A 25,950-nucleotide genomic window follows, 5' to 3' on the forward strand; every position below is an offset into this window, starting at 1 on the left:
GTACCAGTGACTTGCTCAATATGGAAGTGGTCTGAAGATGCGGATGCCATGCTACATGACTGTTTTGCGAGCACAGAATGGAATATGTTCTGGGATTCATCCAATGGCATTGAGGAGTATACCACCTCAGTCACCGGCTTTATCAATACAGTGCATTTGGAAAGTATTCAGACCCCTTGACTTTTTCCACCTTTCGTTACGTTACAGCCTTAATCTAAAATTGATTGAATTACATTTTCTCCTCATCAATCTTGAGGCTTTAGTTGCTGCCAAAGTGCTTCAACAAAGCACTGAGTAAAGGGACTTAACCTGGAAATATCACATTTACATAAGTTTTTATTTTTACATTTGCAAAAATTTCTAGCCTGTTTTTGCTTCGTCATTATGGGGTATTGTGTGTAGATTGAGAATGATTTGTTATTTTTATCCACTTTTAGAATAAGGCTATAAGGTAACAAAATGTGGATAAACGCAAGGGACCTGAATACATTCCGAATGTACTGTGTGTATATCTATATATTACCGTTCAAAAGTTTGGGGTCACTTAGAAATGTCCTTGTTTTTGAAAGAAAAGCACTTTTTTTGCAAATTGATCAGAAATACAGTGCAGATGTTGTAAATAACTATTATAGCTGGAAACTGCTGATTTTTAATGGAATATCTACATAGGCGTACAGAGGCCCATTATCAGCAACCATCACTCCTGTGTTCCAATGGCCCGTTGTGTTAGCTAATCCAAGTTTATAATTTTAAAAGGCTAATTGATCATTGGAAAACCCTTTTGCAATTATTTTAGCACAGCTGAAAACTGTTGTTCTGATTAAAGAAGCAATACAACTGGCCTTCTTTAGACTAGTTGAGTATCTGGAGCATCAGCATTTGGGTTTGATTACAGGCTCAAAATGGCCAGAAACAAAGCACTTTCTTCTGAAACTCGTCAGTCTATTCTTGTTCTGAGAAAGGAAGGCTATTCCATGCGAGAAATTGCCAAGAAACTGAAGATCTCGTACAATGCTGTGTACTAGTCCCTTCACAGAACAGTGCAAACAGGCTCTAACCAGAATAGAAAGAGGAGTGGGAGCCCCCGGTGCACAACTGAGCAAGAGGACAAGTACATTAGTGTCTAGTTTGAGAAACAGACGCCTCACAAGTCCTCAACTGGCAGCTTCATTAAATAATACCCACAAAACACCAGTCTCAACATCAACAGTGAAGAGGCGACTCCGGGATGCTGGCCTTCTAGGCAGAGTTGCAACGAAAAAGCCATATCTCAGACTGGCCAATAAAAAATAAAAGATTAAGATGGGCAAAAGAACACAGACAATGGACGGAGGAACTCTACCTAGAAGGCCAGAATCCCAGGAGTTGACTGGAGTCAGATATATCCTACAGTTAAGAAGTCGACCACAAAGTTGTACAATAACAAAGCGAAATGAGGCCCAAAACTACATTTTTGAATGATGATTCATTGAATGCTCCATTGAGACACGAGATGTTATACAGAAAACCGATGACACGCATGACTGTACGCACTTAGCAAAGTCAGATGCCCTGTCCAAAACAACGTTTAGACCTACAACCAGAAAACAAGATGCAGATGACTGATTTAGGTTTTTAGCAGCTAGCATGCTATATGCTTCAGCCTACAGCACCAATAGCTTCAAAGTAGTTCCTTATATTTGCAGGCTGGGTGACGACAGACTGCTTTTGTATTAGCGTTTTAGTTATGTTATTATTAGGCAGGAATGTCTGACACAGTTAGGACCACCACATGAAATTTAGGAGCACCATACTTTTGGGGGGGGTTTGTGATACAGCCTATATTTGGCCTATCTGAATTCTAGATACTTCTGAAGCACATGTTGTGCCCTGGATACTAATATGTAACCCTGTAAATACATTTGATTATTAAAAGCAGTCATATGTAGTAATGACTCTAACTGCACTCACTTTTTCTCTAGTGCACTGGGAAACAACAGTACAGTGAAGCCTTACCATTACAACAATTATTATCTGGGAGATTTCTTTCCTAGGTGCAATATGCTCCTAAAATGAAAGTCCTGGTCACACAGCATAAAATATCTGTGTGACCAGGACACACCAAATAAAACACATTGTCAGAATGAGTGGTTTATTAAAAGAACTGTAATGACTACTGCTGTCGATGAGAACTAGAGGTGAATGCTGGAGATGTTATCACAGCATTACTTCACAATTAGCAGTGGAGAAAATAAAGGCATACGCTTGGGAATGGGAGAGCAAAATCCCACCCTCAATCGCCAAAACAATAGCTGGCCTACCCCCGACAGTTCCACTCTGTTGGCTAAGCTAGTGACTCGATGCAAGCCAATTCTTGGAACCGTTTATTTATAAACTGCATGATAATATGATGAAGTGGTCACAATAACTGTGTGTTTCCCCTATATGCATTTACCAGCGGTGACATCGAAGCTGCCACTGCAACAACAAAAAAATACATGTATATATGCCCCAGGAAGACACCCCCCCCCTTTTAATGCATTTGAGCCAATCAGTTGTGTTGTGACAAGGTAGGGGTGGTATACGGAAGATAGCCGTATAACTCAAATAAGCAAAGAACTCAAATAAGCAAAGAGAAATGACAGTCCATTACTTTGATTGACCTTCATGTCTTAATGTGGAGCATTTCAAGAACTTTGAAAGTTTCAAACACACTTCTGTGTATTGATTTTAAGAAAGGCTTTGATGTTGATAGGTACATTCGTGCATCGATTGCGAATGCGCTTTTGTTATATCATCCCCCATTTGGCGAGGTCGGCTGTGATTTGATGATAAATTAACAGGCACCGCATTGATTATATGCAACACAGGACAAGCTAGTTAACTTCTTGCGTCGCACAATCCCGGATCCGGGATTCTATTTATAGCCTCAAGCTCATTAGCATAACGCAACGTTAACTATTCATGAAAATCGCAAATGAAATGAAATAAATATATTTGCTCTCAAGCTTAGACTTTTGTTAACAACACTGTCATCTCAGATTTTCAAAATATGCTTTTCAACCATAGCTATCAATACTCTTACACAAATGCTTGTTTAGCTAACATAGCTATAAGCCTAGAATTCAGCCAGCAACATTTTCACAAAAACAAGAAAATCATTCAAATAAAATCATTTACCTTTGAAGAACTTCAGATGTTTTCAATGAGGAGACTCTCAGTTAGATAGCAAATGTTCAGTTTTTCAAAAAAATATTATTTGTGTAGGACAAATCACTCCGTTTTGTTCACGTTTGGCTATGAAAAAAACCTGTATCCAGTTATAGCCTCAAGCTCATTAGCATAACGTAACGTTAACTATTTATGAAAATCGCAAATGAAATGAAATTAATGTGCTAGCTCTCAAGCTTAGCCTTTTCTTAACAACACTTTTATCTCAGATTTTCAAAATATGCTTTTGAACCATAGCAAATCAAGCATTTGTGTAAGAGCTAGCTTAGCATTTTGCGTAGCATTTAGCATGCAACATTTTCACAAAAACCAGATAACCAAATAAATAAAATCATTTACCTTTGAAGAGCTTCGGATGTTTTCAATGAGGAGACTCAGTTACATAGCAAATGTTCAGTTTTTCCTGAAAGAATCTTTGTGTAGGAGAAAAAGCTCCGTTTTGTACATCACATTTGGCTACCGAAACGAACCGAAAATTCAGTCACCAAAACGTCAAACTTTTTCCGAATTAACTCCATAATATCGACCGAAACATGGCAAACGTTGTTTGGAATCAATCCTCAAGGTGTTTTTTCACATATCTCTTCATTGATATGCAGTTTGTGGAAGCCTGCTTTCCCCTCAGAATCGCATGGAAAAATACCAGCAGCTGAAAATGACGCACCAATTTCGACGGACACCGGGCGGACACCTGGAAAATGTAGTCTCTTATGGTCAATCTTCCAATGATATGCCTACAAATACGTCACAATGCTGCAGACACCTTGGGGAAACGATAGATAGGGCAGGCTCATTCCTCTCGCATTCACAGCCATATAAGGAGACAATGGAAAACAGAGCCTCAAAAATCCTGCTGATTTCCTGGTTGCCGTTTCATCTTGGTTTTGCCTGTAGCTCCCGTTCTAGGGCACCCACAGACAATATCTTTGCAGTTCTGGAAAATTCAGTGTTTTCTTTCCAAAGCTATCAATTATATGCATAGTCGAGCATCTTTTTGTGACAAAATATCTTGTTTAAAACGGGAACGTTTTTCATCCAAAAATGAAATAGCGCCCCCAGAGTTTCAAGAGGTTAACCTAGTAATATCATCAACCATGTGTAGTTAACTAGTGATTATGTGAAGATTGATTGTTTTTTAAAAGATAAGTTTAATGCTAGCCAGCAACTTACCGTGGCTCCTTGATCCACTCGCATAACAGGTAGTCAGCCTGCCACGGTCTCGTGGAATGCAATGTAATCGCCGATTTGTTATGAAAACTTGAAATTGGCCCTAATTAATCGGCCATTCCAATTAATCGTCCGACTTATAGTCTATATAAGTCCCACAGTTGACAGTACATGTCAGAGCAAAAACCAAACCATGAGGTTGAGGGAATTGTCCATAGAGCTCCGAGACAGGATTGTGTCGAGGCACAGATCTAGAGAAGGGTACCAAATAATGTCTGCCGCATTGAAGGTCCCCAAGAACACAGTGGCCTCTATTGTTCTTAAATGGAAGTTTGGAACCACCAAGACTCTTCCTAGAGCTCACCACCTCGCCAAACTGAGCAATCGGTGAAGGGCCTTGGTCAGGGAGGTTACCAAGAGCCTGATGGTCATTCTGACAGGGCTCCTGAGTTCCTCTGTGGAGATGGGAGGACCTTCCAGAAGGACAACCATCTCTGCAGCTCTCCACTAATCAGGCCTTTATGGTAGCGTGGCCAGACAGAAGACACTCCTCAGTAAAAGGCACATGACAGCCCGCTTTGAGTGACAGCCCCCAAAGGACTCTGACCATGAGAAACAAGATTCTCTGCTCTGATGAAACCAAGATTGAACTCTTTAGTCTGAATACCAAGCGTCATGTCTGGAGGAAACCTGGCACCATCTCTACCGTGAAGCATTGTGGTGATGGCATCATGCTGTGGGGATGTTTATCAGTGGCAGGGACTGGGAGACGAGTCAGGATCGAGGGAAAGATGAACAGAGCAAAGTACAGAGATCCTTGATGAAAACCTGCTCCAGAGTGCTCAGGACCTCAGACTGGGGCAAAGGTTCACCTTGCAACAGGACAACGACCCTAAGCACACAGCCAAGACAGCGCAGGAGTGGCTTCAGGACACGTCTCAATGTCCTTGAGGGGCCCAGCCAGAGCATAGACTTGAACCCGATCGAACATCTCTGGACAGACCTGAAAATAGCTGTGTAGAGACGCTCCCCATCTAACCTGACAGAGCTTAAGAGGATCTGCAGATAACAATGGGAGAAACTCCCCAAATACAGGTGTGCCAGGCTTGTAGTGTCATATCCAAAAAGACTCAATGCTGTAATCGCTTCAACAAAGTACTGAGTAAAGGGTCTGAATACTTACATAAATGTGATATTATTATAATTGTTTTTATCGAAATATATTTTTGTGTGTAGGTTGTTGAGGGAAAAACACTTCATTAGGGACCATTTAGGCCTTTATTTAACTAGGCAAGTCAGTTAAGAACAAATTCTTATTTTCAATGACGGCCTAGGAACAGTGGGTTAACTGCCTGTTCAGGGGCAGAACGACAGATTTGTACCTTGTCAGCTCGGGGATTTGAACTTGCAACCTACTTGCAGCCGCCTACAGAACACATGGTAATAATGTAGGTGTTGTGTAGGGTTTCCCTAAGACAGTCACTGGGAATACTGTCCTGTAAATGGTGCCATCCTTCAGTTGAGAATACAACCAATGTTCTTACATATCCCTTGGCACATGTTGTAGGGGTTGGGCCCTGATGTCCTGGGTTTTATTCATTAGTTCAAGCAATCACTCTGTTTCAGTACACTTTCTTCCATTTGGTACCTAGTGAATACAACCCTGGCCACATCCCCAACACAGCCTTTCTTGTCATCCTGACCAGAAGCCATCCTTGCCAGCCCCCAAGATGGCAGTACATTTAGAATGTCTCAACCAACTTGGTAAAATAAGGGTCGCAATAGAAAATGTCTGTCAAACGGCCCCAACGTGAGGACACCTAAAGGTTTGAACACAAAACAACTCACGTGATTAAATAAAGGGTGAAATAATTGAATGAAATAAACCGTGGCATGACATCTACGTCTCTGTCTCCTTGTTTAGACCTGTCCCGTAACCGTCTGCCAGAGCTGCCCGTGGAGGTGTGTATGTTTGTCTCTTTGGAACACCTGCAGCTCTACCAGAACTGCCTGCGCTCGCTGCCTGAGAGTCTTCTCAATCTCCAGGCCCTCACCTACCTGAACATAAGGTAATGGGCATGCACACACACACACCAGTGGTGTAAACTACTTAGTTGCACGATGCAGAAATTGCTCCGCGATTTCCTGGTTAATAAGCTAGTATAGTGTGGAGCAGAGTATCCCTAAATAATGCAGAAGTTACGTTTACACTTCATTCATGAGAAGAGAGAATGCAGACAGTCAAGTAATAAAGCAGGCAGCATACCATTTTGTGCTGAAACGTAAAGCTGCAATCAATGGGTGAACAGCGCCTGGTGCTGAACATATAGCTAGCTTGTTGTGCAAGTGTTGCACAGCAACAGATGGAGACCAGTCAGGCAATTCATTTCAACAATAATCTTCATTCGACTTGACAAACAACAAGAGGGCTTAATTGGCGTCTCTTTTCTCAGATTCTTGGCCTATATAAAATAACTTAGCCTACCGCAGACCGTTATGAGGCTTAACAGAAACGTTCACAAGAAAAGAAAATGGACTAATAGAAGTGTTTAAAAATATATATATTAGGTGGCCTACTTATAATAGCAACTGGCCAAAAGAATACATTTAAAGAATAAAAGGCGTTGTCTGAATGTGGGGTTAGCCTGCTCCTGTAAAGACAGAACAGAAAATACTTGAGACCTTAATAGCCCTGTATAAGCAATCACAACAATGTTAGTATTTACTACCTACTGTCATATAGGCCACTGCATTTACGACACCATCTTGTGGATGTCGGGTGAGATGGTTGTCATTTTAATACGCAAGTAGGCCTTGATTGACTTATGTGAAAGCTGGTTCCTGCCGTGAGTCTATATTGCGTTCATAGAGGGAAAGGAGGACTCGCAGGTGTAAGTCGATCCAAACATTGTTAGCACATAACATGCAAGTTACTTTATTGTGCTGTATTCATCTGAGCATGACACCCAAAATGCACACACACGGACCTGGCACTCTGGAGCGCATCGCTGATTTGTTTCGATGTTCAATATGCTCAGTTTGAATTGCCAAACATGCAGAATACGGAGGTGGTCAACTGCTCCACTCATTTAGCTTTTTCTGAAGAAAACCACGTCCTGGTCATGCAGCTCACAGAACCGCTCCAGCACTTTTCCTTTGCTCAGTCAGTGCACGTCGTTGTGAAGCAGGAGACTGTGGGTGTCCTATGATTCTGTCACAAGCTTACGGAAAATACTATGTCGGGTGCCTGATGTCTCCCTGACAAAGTTGATTATGCGCATGATTTATCCATCAGATCTTTTAGCTCCCGGTTTAGTCGCTCACAGCGCACACTGGTTGAGACATTGCAAGCCATTCACATTAATTGACAGGCTATGCTGCGTTAACAGACACACACACACACACAACTGTGCTAAATTGGTGTTGTCAGTACTCTCATCAATAGCCAGGGAAAAATGCTCAGCCTGACAGCCCCTCCAAAACAACCCTGTACATATCATCCGCCTGTGCATGGACGCGGAGGTCTGCAGTTGACACCGACGGCCATCTGTTTGACAGGCGCAATTATGCTGTCCATAGACGTGTGGTTAGCCATTTCCTCAAACTGTCGCTATGCACTGTATAAATACCTCCGCGTCTGTGAAGGGCATGTTGTGTTTGGTTAAAACCCAGGACGCTTTTAGGAAGGCACTTGTGACCTCCTGTTGTTGGGTCAGGCCACGAAGGAGGATTCTGCTGCTGTGTTTGTAGCGTGGAGTTAACACTTCAATGCTTCCGCGTCGGGCCTCTGTCTAGATTAATTCTAACGTCTGAGATTGAATTCTTTGCATACAGTAACATTTGAATTGCTAATTAGACACGCTGGCTTGGCATTGGGGAAAGATGGTGAGATTAAATGCTTTTTCTGTCCGTTCTTCCTTGAAACTTCAATTTTTATTATCCACCTTTTTTGATACTTTTTTTCAGTGACATATTCTCTTAAAAATCATATCGGATGTTATTGGTCACGTACACATGGTTAGCAGATGTTAATGCGTGTGTAGCGAAATGCTTGTGCTTCTCGTTCTGACAACGCAGTAATATCTAAGAAGAAATATGTAACAGTTTCACAACAAAAACCTAGTACACACACATCTAAGTAAAGGAATGGAATAATAATATATACATATATGGATGAGCAATTTCAGAGAAGGATAGGCTAAGATGCAATAGATAGTATACAGTATATACATATGCGGTGAGTAATTCAAGATATGTAAACATTATTAAAGTGGCCAGTGATTTCAAGTCTGCATGTAGGCAGCAGCCTCTCTGTGCTCGTGATGGCTGTTTAACAGTCTGATGGCTAAGTATTCTGAAGGAATGTTGACGTTGAAGAAAGTAGTGTAGCCTACAGTAGACCAGTTTTTCCCCAACAATCAACGCACAACGAAATAGACAAATTAGAATTGAGTAGAGACATGGGTGATTTTAAAATGGGAAATAAAAAAATTGTGCTGTCTGGTTTGTTTAATATGAGTAAAAGTAAAATCTATACAACATCAAATTCCTTAAGTATGTGAGAGTACTTTTGAGTACTTTTTTCTACCTCTGACACACACAGGCCGTCACATACTTGAGCATATGGTGATACACGCACACAGTAGAGTAAATACAGATGTACATATCTATTTACAAATTTGACATGCCACTTGAAGTCAAACCATAGAAAGACGGCCCATGCATGCTACGTTCACCCATGTCAAAATATGTGATGCCTAAAACAGATGCTCAACATCCCAAAGGCATCCTATTCCTTATATCATACACTATATTTGACCCCTATCGGCCCTGGTCAAAAGTAGTGCACTAAATAGGGAATAGGGTGCCATTTGGGAAGACACCCATGTTCATTCATCAAATGAAAGCGCTGATCTGTTTTGGGCATATAGAAAAGCCACAGCATATCAGATGAACAGGATTGAGACGAGAGGCTTCTTGGTCTGTAACAGTAACCTGTTTCCCAGACAGTGGCAACAGAATGTCGAGAACATTGTTGAACCGAGTGACTTGCTTTGTTTTGATAATATTCAGTAACATTCGCCGTCTTGCCAGAACACATAAAAACATCATCACAATTATTTGAAGTTGAATGTAGACATGAATTTACCAAGGCTTTAGTCAAAAACACCACTTCAATTTTCTCTCCTGTCTTTCTTTCTCTTTAATCCTGATTCCAGTCGGAACCAGTTGTCGACCCTGCCCAGCCCGGTGTGCAGTCTGCCGTTGAAGGTCCTGATCGCTTGTAACAACAAGCTGGTCTCCCTTCCCGAAGAGCTGGGCCAACTACGACAGCTCACAGAACTGGTCAGTACACACACACACAGCTTAATTGGCTGTGGGTATCTGGCCGTGTGATGTTTTCCAATGTCAAAACCACCATGTTGAATTGCCCGTTTTTTCCCTGATTGGTAGAATTTGTGTTGTGGTTTGATTACCATTTAACCAGGCCATCCTTTTCCTCTCCTTTTCTCTCCTCATCCCTCTCTCCAGGACGTGAGTTGTAATGATATCCAGACACTCCCTCCTCAGGTTGGTCGACTGGACTCGCTGCGAGACCTCAACATCCGCCGCAACCACCTGGCCCGCTTGCCCCCAGGTCAACACAACACACACACACACACACACAAACGGGCGGCAGGTAGCCTTGTGGTTAGACCGTTGAACTAGTAACCGAAAGTTTGCAAGATCAAATCCCCGAGCTGACAAGGTGAAAATCTGTCATTCTGCCCCTGAACAAGGCAGTTAACCCACTGTTCCTAGTCTGTCATTGAAAACAATAATTTGTTCTGAACTGACTTGCCCGGTCAGTTTTACCTAAAATAAAGGTAAAAAAAAAAAAGAATACAATAAACACACACACTGAACCACCTGGCCTGACGTCGTGTCCACTCTGGTCAACACACACTGAACCACCTGGCCTGACGTCGTGTCCACTCTGGTCAACACACACTCAACCACCTGGCCTGACGTCGTGTCCACTCTGGTCAACACACACTCAACCACCTGGCCTGACGTCGTGTCCACTCTGGTCAACACACACTCAACCACCTGGCCTGACGTCGTGTCCACTCTGGTCAACACACACTCAACCACCTGGCCTGACGTCGTGTCCACTCTGGTCAACACACACTGAACCACCTGGCCTGACGTCGTGTCCACTCTCTTCAACACACACTGAACCACCTGGCCTGACGTCGTGTCCACTCTGGTCAACACACACTCAACCACCTGGCCTGACGTGTCCACTCTGTGAACCACCTCTGGTCACTCTGGTCAACACACACTCAACCACCTGGCCTGACGTCGTGTCCACTCTGGTCAACACACACTCAACCACCTGGCCTGACGTCGTGTCCACTCTGGTCAACACACACTCAACCACTGGCCACGTCGTGTCCACTCTGGTCAACACACACTCAACCTGACGTCGTGTCCACTCTGGTCAACACACACTCAACCACCTGGCCTGACGTCGTGTCCACTCTGGTCAACACACACTCAACCACCTGGCCTGACGTCGTGTCCACTCTGGTCAACACACACTCAACCACCTGGCCTGACGTCGTGTCCACTCTGGTCAACACACACTCAACCACCTGGCCTGACGTCGTGTCCACTCTGGTCAACACACACTCAACCACCTGGCCTGACGTCGTGTCCACTCTGGTCAACACACACTCAACCACCTGGCCTGACGTCGTGTCCACTCAACAACACTCAACCACCTGGCCTCTTGTGTCCACTCTTCAACACACACTGGTCAACACACACTCAACCACCTGGCCTGACGTCGTGTCCACTCTGGTCAACACACACTCAACCACCTGGCCTGACGTCGTGTCCACTCTGGTCAAACCACACACTCAACCACCTGGCCTGACGTCGTGTCCACTCTGGTCAACACACACTCAACCACCTGTCCTGACGTCGTGTCCACTCTGGTCAACACACACTGAACCACCTGGCCTGACGTCGTGTCCACTCTCTTCAACACACACTCAACCAGCTGGCCTGACGTCGTGTCCACTCTGGTCAACACACACTCAATCACCTGGACTGACGTCGGGTCCACTCTGGTCAACACACACTCAACCACCTGGCCTGACGTCGTGTCCACTCTGGTCAACACACACTCAACCACCTGGCCTGACGTCGTGTCCACTCTGGTCACCACCACACACTCAACAACCACCTGGCCTGACGTCGTGTCCACTCTGGTCACACACACACCACCTGGCCTGGCGCCTGACGTCGTGTCCACCTGGTCAACACACACTCAACCACCTGGCCGTCGTGTCCACTCTGGTCAACACACACTGAACCACCTGGCCTGACGTCGTGTCCACTCTGGTCAACACACACTGAACCACCTGGCCTGACGTCGTGTCCACTCTGGTCAACACACACTGAACCACCTGGCCTGACGTCGTGTCCACTCTGGTCAACACACACTCAACCACCTGGCCTGACGTCGTGTCCACTCTGGTCAACACACACTGAACCACCTGGCCTGACGTCGTGTCCACTCTGGTCAACACACACTCAACCACCTGGCCTGACGTCGTGTCCACTCTGGTCAACACACACTCAACCACCTGGCCTGACGTCGTGTCCACTCTGGTCAACACACACTCAACCACCTGGCCTGACGTCGTGTCCACTCTGGTCAACACACACTGAACCACCTGGCCTGACGTCGTGTCCACTCTGGTCAACACACACTCAACCACCTGGCCTGGCGTCAACCACCTGGCCTGTCCACTCTGGTCAACACACACTCAACCACCTGGCCTGACGTCGTGTCCACTCTGGTCAACACACACTGAACCACCTGGCCTGACGTCGTGTCCACTCTGGTCAACACACACTCAACCACCTGGCCTGACGTCGTGTCCACTCTGGTCAACACACACTCAACCACCTGGCCTGACGTCGTGTCCACTCTGGTCAACACACACTCAACCACCTGGCCTGACGTCGTGTCCACTCTGGTCAACACACACACACTCAACCACCTGGCCTCAACCACCTGGTCGTGTCCACTCTGGTCAACACACACTCAACCACCTGGCCTGACGTCGTGTCCACTCTGGTCAACACACACTCAACCACCTGGCCTGACGTCGTGTCCACTCTGGTCAACACACACTCAACCACCTGGCCTGACGTCGTGTCCACTCTGGTCAACACACACTCAACCACCTGGCCTGACGTCGTGTCCACTCTGGTCAACACACACTCAACCACCTGGCCTGACGTCGTGTCCACTCTGGTCAACACACACTCAACCACCTGGCCTGACGACGTGTCCACTCTGGTCAACACACACTCAACCACTCGTGTCCACTCTGGTCAACACACACTCAACCACCTGGCCTGACGTCGTGTCCACTCTGGTCAACACACACTCAACCACCTGGCCTGACGTCGTGTCCACTCTGGTCAACACACACTCAACCACCTGGCCTGACGTCGTGTCCACTCTGGTCAACACACACTCAACCACCTGGCCTGACGTCGTGTCCACTCTGGTCAACACACACTCAACCACCTGGCCTGACGTCGTGTCCACTCTGGTCAACACACACTCAACCACCTGGCCTGACGTCGTGTCCACTCTGTCCACTCAACCACCTGGCCTCGTGTCCACTCTGGTCAACACACACTCAACCACCTGGCCTGACGTCGTGTCCACTCTGGTCAACACACACTCAACCACCTGGCCTGACGTCGTGTCCACTCTGGTCAACACACACTGAACCACCTGGCCTGACGTCGTGTCCACTCTGGTCAACACACACTCAACCACCTGGCCTGACGTCGTGTCCACTCTGGTCAACACACACTCAACCACCTGGCCTGACGTCGTGTCCACTCTGGTCAACACACACTCAACCACCTGGCCTGACGTCGTGTCCACTCTGGTCAACACACACTCAACCACCTGGCCTGACGTCGTGTCCACTCTGGTCAACACACACTGAACCACCTGTCCTGACGTCGTGTCCACTCTGGTCAACACACACTCAACCACCTGGCCTGACGTCGTGTCCACTCTGGTCAACACACACTCAACCACCTGGCCTGACGTCGTGTCCACTCTGGTCAACACACACTCAACCACCTGGCCTGACGTCGTGTCCACTCTGATCAACACACACACTGTTTAATCCTAAGAATCCTTTTTTTGCCACTAAACTACATCATATTAGTGTGTAGCACAAACTGGTACCTGGCTCCCTTCAGACGAGTTGTGGGCATCCTAGAGGAAAACACCTTTCATTAGAGGGGTCATATTAGTGTGTAGCACAAACTGTTCAGACGCTATAGACAGAAGTCATAGAAAGAATCTCTCTTGCTTAAACAGACAGATGTTTTATTTTACTAATCAGATTTTTGCTGGGCTATAAGGGTTTATCGTTAAGCTGTGTTTTATGCCCATACAGAGCTGGCTGCGTTGCCATTGGTGCGTCTGGACTTTTCTTGTAACAAGGTGACATCCATCCCTGTGTGTTACCGCAACCTGCGTCACCTACAGAGCATTGTGCTGGACAACAACCCCCTACAGAACCCACCCGCACAGGTAACACACACTAACTATCCATTCACCACGATACAAATGCACCTTTTGTTCCCCGTCAGTGACTAGTAAACACTTAAACTCTCAGCCTGATTCTAGAATTATGACCTGCACCACATGTGTTAATATATCTTAGTCAAAATGTTCCTTCTATTGTCTACCAGGTGTTTCTTTCCCTGTCATTCCCAGATTTGTATAAAGGGGATGATCCATATATTTAAGTATCTGAACAATGAGGCCAGCAAGACTACACCTGAGCTCCCAGACTACGACAGGAGACCCCTTGCCTTCGGATCCTGGTGAGACATACACACGCTGCCACTGCCATTAATAATGCCCTGGAAGCAGCTGTGTGCAGAGGTGCAGCTGGAGGGAGGCAGAAAGAGGGGGCACTCTCTCCTCTGCATCTCCCTGCTCCTCTCTTTTTCTGTCAGCCTCTCTGCTTGCATCGATTCTTTATATCGGTCTATATATTGTGACAGTTTTGACTGAATTTGTCTAATGAAAACTCTCTAAGTTTCTTTTGCAAAGCATTTCACTACGGTTTTCTACAGGTAGGCTTACCACGCAACTCACAGGTTTCTATTCATCCAGACCTGCATTGCTACTATCATACAGTTTTACATACCTTTCCTCCTCCACAGTCACATGATACTATTCCCATACTATTACAGAGAGACATCCACTCCTCCTAGACACACACCCTTCCTCACATATAGATACAGGCCCCGTCCCCCTACTATTACAGAGAGACACGTCCACTCCTCCTAGACACACACCCTTCCTCACATATAGATACAGGCCCTGTCCCCCTACTATTACAGAGAGACACGTCCACTCCTCCTAGACACACACCCTTCCTCACATATAGATACAGGCCCGTTCCCATACTATTACAGAGACATATCCACTCCTCCTAGACACACACCCTTCCTCACATATTGATGCAGGCCCTGCCCCATACTGTTACAGAGAGACTTATCCACTCCTCCTCGACACACACCCTTCCTCACATAAAGATGCAGGCCCCGTCCCCATACTATTACAGAGACTTATCCACTCCTCCTAGACACACACCCTTCCTCACATATTGATGCAGGCCCCGCCCCCATACTATTACAGAGAGACATGTCCACTCCTCCTAGACACACTCCGTACCTGGGTCAAGTTCTTCCTTCATTTAGCAGGGCTTAAATAATGAAACTGTTTGAATGCATTTGACATTGTGTTTTGACCCAGGTCTTTGTCTTAAAGTTGGTCTTATCTTCTGTACTCTTAGTGTGGAGGAGCTGTACCCTGGCCGGCCGTATGGAGCGTTGGACTCTGGCTTCAACAGCGTGGACAGTGGAGACAAGAGATGGTCAGGCAACGAGGTGAGACGCGCGCACACACACACAGACACACACACACAAGATGGTCAGTCACAGAGGTAAGATTACAAATAACTCTGGGTCCTCCTAGTAATTGAGTCATTTCACAAAATAGTCTATTTTGGACTGTGTAACTTACTGAAAACAAAATGTAAATACAGTACCAGTCAATTTTGGACACCTACATATTCAAGGGTTTTTATAATTAAAAAAACAAAACATTTTTCAACATTTTTATATTTGAGATACTTAAAAGTAGCCACCCTTTGCTTTGATGACAGCTTGGCACACTCTTGGCATTCTCTCAAACAGCTTCATGAGGTAGTCACCTGGAAGGTTCTCCATCTCCACAGAGGAACTCTGGAGCTCTGTCAGAGTGACCATCGGGTTCTTTATTTTTGAGATTCTTCAAAGTAGCCACCCTTTGCTTTGATGACAGCTTGGCACACTCTTGGCTTTCTCTTAACCACTTATGTGGAGTTCTCACATATGCTGAGCACTTGGCTTCTTTTCCTTAACTACATGATTCCATAAGTGTTATTTTATAGGTTTGATATCTTCACTATTATTCTATAATGTAGATAATAGTAAAAAAAATTAAGAAAATAAAAACTCTGGAATGAGAGGGTGTGTCCAGACTTTTGACTGGTACTGTATATCATTTCACATCCTTTAATAAAACGTACAGTATTAAGTTCCATTAAAGTAACAGGGTTGAACTGAACAGGATTCATTTTTTCATCTAAAATCATACATAAATCCCCTTGTGAGAGGGGAAATGGAAGCTTGTTGTCTGCAACAGGGAGGTACCATTTAAATGCCAGCGTCACATAAAAATGTAAATTGTTAACATTTCCATCCTATCATTCTATGGTTAACAGGGTTGATGTGTAATGCTTGACACGCTCAGTTTTCTACCACAATAAAAAACAGAAAATTGTCAAAATGAGTAGAACCAGCTCACCTGCTTTTACACTATGATTTTAATATTATATGTTCAATGTTTCTTGAGATAAAAATCTTTTAAATTGAGTAGTTTCAACATATTAAAATGATAATTTAGTTCAGGGTTGACATTAAAGTGTAACTGATAATCTGTTCATATCCACTCCCATGAAGAATGATACTTAACGGTAGTATGCATTTTATTCATTTTTTTAGATGTTTTCATAAATTCTTAAAATATTTGGGAATTACATATACCAAGGCATTTGTGAAAATTCTATAGCAATATAGAGAGGGAAAGCGGCCATGCGGTTTGACAATTTATAGACACTGCAGTAGATAAATGTTTTTATCTCGTACAGGAGCGGAGTCTACGCAGACTGGTGTGCCATAGCCAATCAGGGCAACAGTAGGCCTTCATGCAAACAAGCCATTTTCCACTAAGGCCTGCCCTCATTCACTTTGAACTGGACTGTGTGTTTACAGGCAGTAAGGCCTGCCCTCATTCACTTTGAACTGGACTGTGTGTTTACAGGCAGTAAGGCCTGCCCTCATTCACTTTGAACTGGACTGTGTGTTTACAGGCAGTAAGGCCTGCCCTCATTCACTTTGAACTGGACTGTGTGTTTACAGGCAGTAAGGCCTGCCATCATTCACTTTGACATGGACTGTGTGTTTACAGCAGTAGGGCCGGCCCTCATTCACTTTGAACTGGACTGTGTGTTTACAGCAGTAGGGCCTGCCATCATTCATTTTGAACTGGACTGTGTCTTTACAGGCAGTAGCAACAGCGAGACTTTAGATCATTTAGAACGCATTCGCCAAAATACACCTGAATGGATTTCTGCAAATACCACCGGAGTCCTCTTCCATTTGGGAACTGTACAGTCCTATTGATGAAACAAACATGAAAAGGCTGGCTTTTCCTACATGAAGCTCCTGACAATCAGTTCTTGTGCTTACGTTGCTTACACCGGCAGTTAATGTTTCCTCCTTTAAAAGTTGCGAGCTTACCCCGCAGTACTTAAGAGATCATTTGTGGTTTAGTACGGTACCCTGCATCACCACTTCATTGCTCCAGACCAGCGCAAGGGGGAGTTAGAGCACTGATTATCCTTTCAGGTCCTACTGTGTCTCTAACTGACAATGAATGGGCGACATAAACCGAAATTGAAACTGATAATTGTGCACGACTTCAGTATTATTCTTTTATTTTATTAGGATTATTTTGCTCTTACTGTGGTATTGTAGGCCACTCTCGACAGGTCACGTTGTACAGCGCCTGAGTGGCGCAACGGTCTAAAACACTGGATAGCAGTGCAAGCTGTGTTGCTACAGATGCTGGTTCAATACTGTGCTGGACTTGACTGGGAGACCCATGAGATGACTGTGGGTTTCTGGTTTCTCTCCCTCTAAAAACAGAAATAAAAAAAATTCAATAACAAACTGGCTTGATTTACAAATTAGTAACCATATCTCACCCCATGTTCAAGAATGGCCATTTTCTCGCTCATTTTACATTATTTGAAAACGAAATCTCCAAAATATTTAAGGGGCATTGCACTAATAATGGCGCAGACTAGGGAAACGTTCCCGCTGTTCTGTTCCTAGTGCCAGTGTACACGGTCAAACTAAAACAATGTAACTAATAATGGCATCTTTATGCTTTCATTAATAAATTAATGATTAAAAATACTCTTTCAAAATGGCGATGTTTTATTATGGATCCATAACGAATTACTATGGGAATAAATATCAGTGAATTGCAGAAATATTGTAACAAAGTTGTCATGACAAGTTGTTGCCTACTGGAAAGTTCTCATTCAAACAAACATGGTCATGTTGTACAGCATCATTATAGCTATTAGCTGGGTTATGTTTTATTTTTTATATTGTTTTGACCTTTATTCAGAATACAATCACTCAGCTGTTTTTTTTTTTTTTTTAAAGTCTGGACTTCTATTTTGGCACTGTTTCGTGCTACTCTTAGACAAGCATGGAGAAACGAAAATATTACATTATATTCCATGATATTCTTAAAATATACAGTGGGGAGAACAAGTATTTGATACACTGCCGATTTTGCAGACTGTCCTACTTACAAAGCATGTAGAGGTCTGTAATTCTTATCATAGGTACACTTCAACTGTGAGAGACGGAATCTAAAACAAAAATCCAGAAAATCACAAATGAATTTTAAGTAATTAATTTGCATTTTGTTGCATGACATAAGTACTTGATACATCAGAAAAGCAGAACCTAATATTTGGTACAGAAACCTTTGTTTGCAATTACAGAGATCATACGTTTCCTGTGGTTCTTGACCAGGTTTGCACACACTGCAGCAGGGATTTTGGCCCACTCCTCCATACAGACCTTCTCCAGATCCTTCAGGTTTCTGGGCTGTCGCTGGGCAATACGGACTCCCTCATAATTTTTTATTTTATTGGGTTCAGGTCTGGAGACTGGCTAGGCCACTCCGGGACCTTGAGATGCTGAGGGAAGGAATACATGGCCCCATCCATCCTCCCCTCAATACGGTGCAGTCGTCCTGTCCCCTTTGCAGAAAATGTTTCCACCTCCATGCTTCACTGTTGAGATGGTGTTCTTGGGGTTGTACTCATCCTTCTTCCTCCAAACACGGCGAGTGGAGTTTAGACCAAAAAGCTCTATTTTTGTCTCATCAGACCACATGACCTTCACCCATTCCTCCTCTGGATCATCCAGATGGTCATTGGCAAACTTGAGACTGGCCTGGACATGCGCTGGCTTGAGCACGGGGACCTTGCGCGCGCTGCAGGATTTTAATCCATAACGGTGTAGTGTGTTACTAATGGTTTTCTTTGAGACTGTGGTCCCAGCTCTCTTCAGGTCATTGACCAGGTCCTGCCGTGTAGTTCTGGGCTGATCCCTCACCTTCCTCATGATCATTGATGCACCACGAGGTAAGATCTTGCATGGAGCCCCAGACCGAGAGTGATTGACCGTCATCTTGAACTTCTTCCATTTTCTAATAATTGTACCAACAGTTGTTGCCTTCTCAACAAGCTGCTTGCCTATTGTCCTGTAGCCCATCCCAGCCTTGTGGAGGTCTACAATTTGATCCCTGATGTCCTTACACAGCTCTCTGGTCTTGGCCATTGTGGAGAGGTTGGAGTCTGTTTTGATTGAGAGTGTGGACAGGTGTCTTTTATACAGGTAACAAGTTCAAACAGGTGCAAGTAATACAGATAATGAGTGGAGAACAGGAGGGGTTCTTAATGAAAAACTAACAGCTCTGTGAGAGAAATTGATTACTTAAATCACTGCAATCACTGCAGGGACTCGGCGGTCCCGTTCTGTGAGCTTGTGTGGCCTACCACTTCGTGGCTGAGCCGTTGTTGCTCCTATACTCTTCCACTTCACAATAACAGCCCTTACAGTTGACCTGGGCAGCTCTAGCAGGGTAGAAAGTTGACCAACTGACTTGTTGGAAAGGTGGCATCCTATGACGGTGCCACGTTGCGTCACTGAGCTCTTCAGTAAGGCCGTTCTACTGCCTATGTTTGACTATGGAGATTGCATAGTTGTGTGCAACAAGTGTGGCTGAAAAACCCAAACTCTCATTTGAAAGGGTGTCCACATACCATTTGTGTATACAGTGGGGCAAAAAAGTACTTAATCAGCCACCAATTGTGCATGTTCTCCCACTTAAAAAGATGAGAGGCCTGTAATGTTCATCATAGGTACACTTCAACTATGACAGACAAAATGAGAAAAAAATTCCAGAAAATCACATTGTAGGATTTTTAATGATTTTATTTGCAAATTATGGTGGAAAATAAGTATTTGGTCACCTACAAACAAGCAAGATTTCTGGCTCTCACAGACCTGTAACTTCTTCTTTAAGAGGCTCATCTGTCCTCCACTCGTTACCTGTATTAATGGCACCTGTTTGAACTTATCAGTATAAAAGACACCTGCCCACAACCTCAAACAGTCACACTTCAAACTCCATTATGGCCAAGACCAAAGAGCTGTCAAAGGACACCAGAAACAAAATTGTAGACCTGTACCAGGCTTGGAAGACTGAATCCGCAATAGGTAAGCAACTTGGTTTGAAGAAATCAACTGTGGGAGCAATTATTAGGAAATGGAAGATATACAAGACCACTTATAATCTCCCTCGATCTGGGGCTCCACGCAAGATCTCACCCCGTGGGGTCAAAATGATCACAAGAACGGTGAGCAAAAATCCCAGAACCACACGGGGGGACCTAGTGAATGACCTGCAGAGAGCTGGGACCAAAGTAAACAAAGCCTACCATCAGTAACACACTACGCCGCCAGGGACTCAAATCCTGCAGTGCCAGACGTGTCCCCCTGCTTAAGCCAGTACATGTCCAGGCCCGTCTGAAGTTTGCTAGAGAGCATTTGGATGATCCAGAAGAAGATTGGGAGAATGTCATATGGTCAGATGAAACCAAAATAGAACTTTTTGGTAAACTCACCTCGTCGTGTTTGGAGGACAAAGAATGCCGAGTTGCATCCAAAGAACACCATACCTACTGTGAAGCATGGGGGTGGAAACATCATGCTTTGGGGCTGTTTTTCTGCAAAGTGACCAGGACGACTGATCCGTGTAAAGGAAAGAATGAATGGGGCGATGTATCGTGAGATTTTGAGTGAAAACCTCCATCAGCAAGGGCATTGAAGATGAAATGTGGCTGGGTCTTTCAGCATGATAATGATCACAAACACACCGCCCGGGCAATGGAGTGGCTTCATAAGAAGCATTTAAAGGTCCTGGAGTGGGCCTAGCCAGTCTCCAGATCTCAACCCCATAGAAAATCTTTGGAAAGAGTTGAAAGTCCGTGTTGCCCAGCAACAGCCCCAAAACATCACTGCTCTAGAGGAGATCTGCATGGAGGAATGGGCCAAAATACCAGCAATAGTGTGTTAAAACCTTGTGAAGACTTACAGAAAAAGTTTGACCTCTGTCATTGCCAACAAAGGGTATATAACAAGTATTGAGAAACTTTTGTTATTGACCAGATACTTACTACTGAATGTAGTGCATCTAACGTTAGGCTCTGTGTTTTTAGCTTGTTATATAAATAGATATGCTAGCCTATTAGTCATGTTATGACTGACTTGTGATCATTGCTATGCTGATTGTATTGACATTCCCAGCCTTAGTCACATGTGCGTGTTTTTGTCAGAATATTGAGTCATTGAAACTGAAATAGTGCATCCAGAATGGAGGCAGCAGTGAATTGCAACCTGATAGAAATATTATTTGGACTACCATGAAATGTATTGTTGAATTATATTATTCATGCATTGAACTGCATCCATCTATTCTGACAATAATGCCTTAGTGTACATCATGGAATGTTGAGTCAAATAGGTTATTTTTAAAACCTCAAGTTGGTTTTGTAGCATAAACTGGGGATTTTATATTTTTGACAGATATTGTGATTGTCTGTTTTTATTTCTGCAATGTAGTTAAAACGCTGTCAGTTCCGCTTTAATATAAGGGACAGATGTAAATGAATAACTAATCACATTAAATTAATAATTATCTTAAGAAATTACTTTGTCAAAGCAAGAACATAACTAGGGCCTTACAATGATGGCACTGAGTAAAGCCTGTGTCTATGTATGCTGATGACTCAACATTTTACACATCAGCTACCACTGCCACACTTAAAGAGCTGCATTCAGTTTTAGAATGGGTGGCAATTAATAAGCTAGTACTAAATATTTCAAAAACTAAGTATGGTATTTGTGACAAACCATTCACTAAACCAGAAACCTCAACTAATTGGATAATGTGGCAATTGAGCAAGTTGAGGTGACTAAACTGCTTGGAATAACCCTGGATTGTAAATTGTCATGGTCAAAACACATTGATGCAATGGAAGCTAAGATGGGGAAAGGTATGTCCGTAATAAAGCACTGCGTTGTTTTCTTGATATTGCATCAACAAAACAAGTCCTACAGGCCCAAGCTTTGTCACACCTGGACCAGACATATGGTCAAGTGCCACAAAGAGGGACATACTTTCGGCAAATTACAGTTGGTCTAGAAAAGAGCAACATGGCTGGCCCTTAAATGTACACGGGGAGCTAACATCAATGACATGCATGTCAATCTCTCCTGGCTCAAAGTGGAAGAGATTGACTTCATCACTACTTGTTTTTTGTAAGCGGTGTTGAAGATTTAAAAACTGTTAAAACTACACGTTATGGAACAGCGTGCTCTGTAAAAACACACACTAGCACACTAAAAACGGTTAAAACTACACCTTATGGAACAGCGTGCTCTGTAAAAAGACACACGCTAGCACACTAAAAACAGTTAAAACTACACCTTATGGAACAGCGTGCTCTGTAAAAAGACACACTAGCACACTAAAAACAGTAAACTACACCTTATGGAACAGCTCGCTCTGTAAAAACACACACTAGCACACTAAAAACAGTAAACTACACCTTATGGAACAGCGCGCTGTGTAAAAACACACACTAGCACACTAAAAACGGTTAAAACTACACCTTATGGAACAGCGTGCTCTGTAAAAACACACACTAGCACACTAAAAACAGTAAACTACACGTTATGGAACAGCGTGCTCTGTAAAAACACACACTAGCACACTAAAAACAGTTAAAACTACACCTTATGGAACAGCTCGCTCTGTAAAAACACACACTAGCACACTAAAAACGGTTAAAACTACACCTTATGGAACAGCGTGCTCTGTAAAAAGACACACACTAGCACACTAAAAACAGTAAACTACACCTTATGGAACAGCGTGCTCTGTAAAAAGACACACACTAGCACACTAAAAACAGTGAACTACACCTTATGGAACAGCTCGCTCTGTAAAAACACACACTAGCACACTGAAAACGGTTAAAACTACACCTTATGGAACGGCGTGCTCTGTAAAAACACACACTAGCACACTAAAAACAGTAAACTACACGTTATGGAACGGCGTGCTCTGTAAAAACACACACTAGCACACTAAAAACGGTTAAAACTACACCTTATGGAACAGCGTGCTCTGTAAAAAGACACACTAGCACACTAAAAACAGTTAAAACTACACCTTATGGAACAGCGTGCTCTGTAAAAAGACACACTAGCACACTAAAAATAGTAAACTACACCTTATGGAACAGCTCGCTCTGTAAAAACACACACTAGCACACTAAAAACAGTTAAAACTACACCTTATGGAACAGCTCGCTCTGTAAAAACACACACTAGCACACTAAAAACGGTTAAAACTACACCTTATGGAACAGCGTGCTCTGTAAAAAGACACACACTAGCACACTAAAAACAGTAAACTACACCTTATGGAACAGCTCGCTCTGTAAAAAGACACACACTAGCAACAGTTAACTACACGTTATGGAACAGCTCGCTCTGTAAAAACACACACTAGCACACTAAAAACAGTAAACTACACCTTATGGAACAGCGTGCTCTGTAAAAACACACACTAGCACACTAAAAACGGTTAAAACTACACCTTATGGAACAGCTCGCTCTGTAAAAACACACACTAGCACACTAAAAACGGTTAAAACTACACCTTATGGAACAGCGTGCTCTGTAAAAACACACACTAGCACACTAAAAACAGTAAACTACACGTTATGGAACAGCTCGCTCTGTAAAAAGACACACACTAGCACACTAAAAACAGTAAACTACACCTTATGGAACAGCGTGCTCTGTAAAAACACACACTAGCACACTAAAAACAGTAAACTACACCTTATGGAACAGCGTGTTCTGTAAAAACACACACTAGCACACTAAAAACGGTTAAAACTACACCTTATGGAACAGCGTGCTCTGTAAAAAGACACACACTAGCACACTAAAAACAGTTAATACTACACCTTATGGAACAGCGTGCTCTGTAAAAAGACACACACAGCACACGTACCCTTCACTTGTACATTGTAATATTGTTGTATGGTGGTATTGTAGATATTAAGTGGTCTAATAATGTTTATGATGTGCTATTTCATCTTTTATGTCTGACGTAAATGCCTCAATGTATTTGGACCTCAGGAAGAGGAGCCTTGGCAGCAGCTAATAGGGTTCACTAATAAAGGCAAATGCAAAACTTGAATGGGGAGCGTCGCTGCACAGCTATTTCCAAGTCTCTCTTAAACCTCTATCAGGTTTAAGTCCAGGCTCTGGCCAATCAAGGACATTCAGGTACTTCAGGTCCAGAAGCCACTCCTGTGTTGTCTTGGCTGTGTGCTTAGGGTTGTTGTCCTGTTGGAAGGTGAACCTTCGCCCCAGTCTGAGGTCCTGAGTGTTCTGGAGCAGGTTTTCATCTAGGATCTCCATGTACTTTGCTCCGTTCATCTTTAGATCGTGATAAGTCTCCCAGTCCCTGCCGCTGAAAAACATCCCAACAGCATGATGCTGTTACCACCTTGCTTCACTGTAGGGAGGGTGCCAGGTTTCCTCCAGATGTGACTTATGGCATTCAGGCCAAAAAGTTCAATCTTGGGTTCATCAGACCAGATAATCTTGTTTCTCGTGGTCTGAGAGTCTTTAGGTGCCTTTTGGCAAACTCCAAGCGGGCTGTCATGTGCCTTTTACTGAGGAGTGGCTGCTGTCTGGCCACTCTACCAATAAGTCCTGATTGGTGGAGTGCTGCAGATATGGTTGTCCTTCTGGAAGGTTCTCCCATCTCCACAGAGGAACTCTGGAGCTGTCAGAGTGACCATTGGCTTCTTGGTCACCTCCCTGACCAAGGCCCTTTTCCCCAGATTGCTCGGTTTGGCAGGATAACCACCTCTAGAAAAAGTCTTGGCGATTCCAAACATATTCCATTTAAGAATGATGGAGTCCACTGTGTTCTTGGGAATCTTCAATGCTGCAGAAATGTTTTTGTACCCTTCCCCAGATCTATGCCTCGACACAATCCTGTCTCGGAGCTCAACTGACAATTACTTCGATCTCATGGCTTGTTTTTGCTCTGACATGCACTGTCAACTGTGGGACCTTATATAGACAGGTGTGTGCCTTTCCAAACTATGTCCAGTTCAATTTAATTTACCACAGGTGGACTCCAAGTTGTAGAAATATCTCAAGGATGATCAATGGAAACAGGATGCACCCGAGCTCAATTTCAAATCTCATAGCAAAGGGTCTGAATACTTATGTTAACTAGGCTACCTGGGGCGGCAGGTAGCCTAGTGGTTAGAGCGTTAGACTAGTAACCGAAAGATTACAAGATCTGTTCTCAGTTTTGCTCTACGACCCCCATAAGTGTCACGGGACTCGTCTGAAGGTAATTTATGTACCGGTTAAAATGACATATTACAAGATCGAATCCCTCAGCTGACAAGGTAAAAAATCTGTCATTCTCCCCCTGAACAAGGCAGTTAACCCACTGTTCCTAGGCCGTCTTTGTAAAAATAAGCATTTGTTCTGAACTGACTTGCCTTGTTAAATAAAAGATCAATAAAAACAGGTCTCTTAGTCCGACAGCTCCATGTCATTTCAATAAAAATCTTGAAACCGCCTGGCCCTGAATTTACCCAAATATGTGTATTTTACACTCTTGCAGTAGGCCTACATTAAGAGAAATATCATAAAAGACAGAAA

General features: G+C 43.8%; 1 protein-coding gene across 5 annotated transcripts in view; it reads left to right on the forward strand.

Moving 5' to 3' along the window:
- LOC135514624 (DISP complex protein LRCH3-like) overlaps window positions 1–25,950 on the forward strand; it is a 94,666-nt gene that overhangs the window by 27,846 nt on the left and 40,870 nt on the right. For all 5 annotated transcript variants that reach the window (XM_064938059.1, XM_064938060.1, XM_064938057.1 and 2 more), the window contains exons 2-7: window positions 6,302–6,446; window positions 9,597–9,723; window positions 9,910–10,015; window positions 13,866–14,002; window positions 14,189–14,298; window positions 15,279–15,372. In XM_064938059.1, the coding sequence (XP_064794131.1) occupies window positions 6,302–6,446; window positions 9,597–9,723; window positions 9,910–10,015; window positions 13,866–14,002; window positions 14,189–14,298; window positions 15,279–15,372 (719 nt within the window). The remainder of the gene's footprint in view (window positions 1–6,301; window positions 6,447–9,596; window positions 9,724–9,909; window positions 10,016–13,865; window positions 14,003–14,188; window positions 14,299–15,278; window positions 15,373–25,950) is intronic.

The sequence above is a fragment of the Oncorhynchus masou genome, chromosome 26 (genome assembly GCF_036934945.1).
Source record: "Oncorhynchus masou masou isolate Uvic2021 chromosome 26, UVic_Omas_1.1, whole genome shotgun sequence".
Lineage (NCBI taxonomy): Eukaryota > Metazoa > Chordata > Actinopteri > Salmoniformes > Salmonidae > Oncorhynchus > Oncorhynchus masou.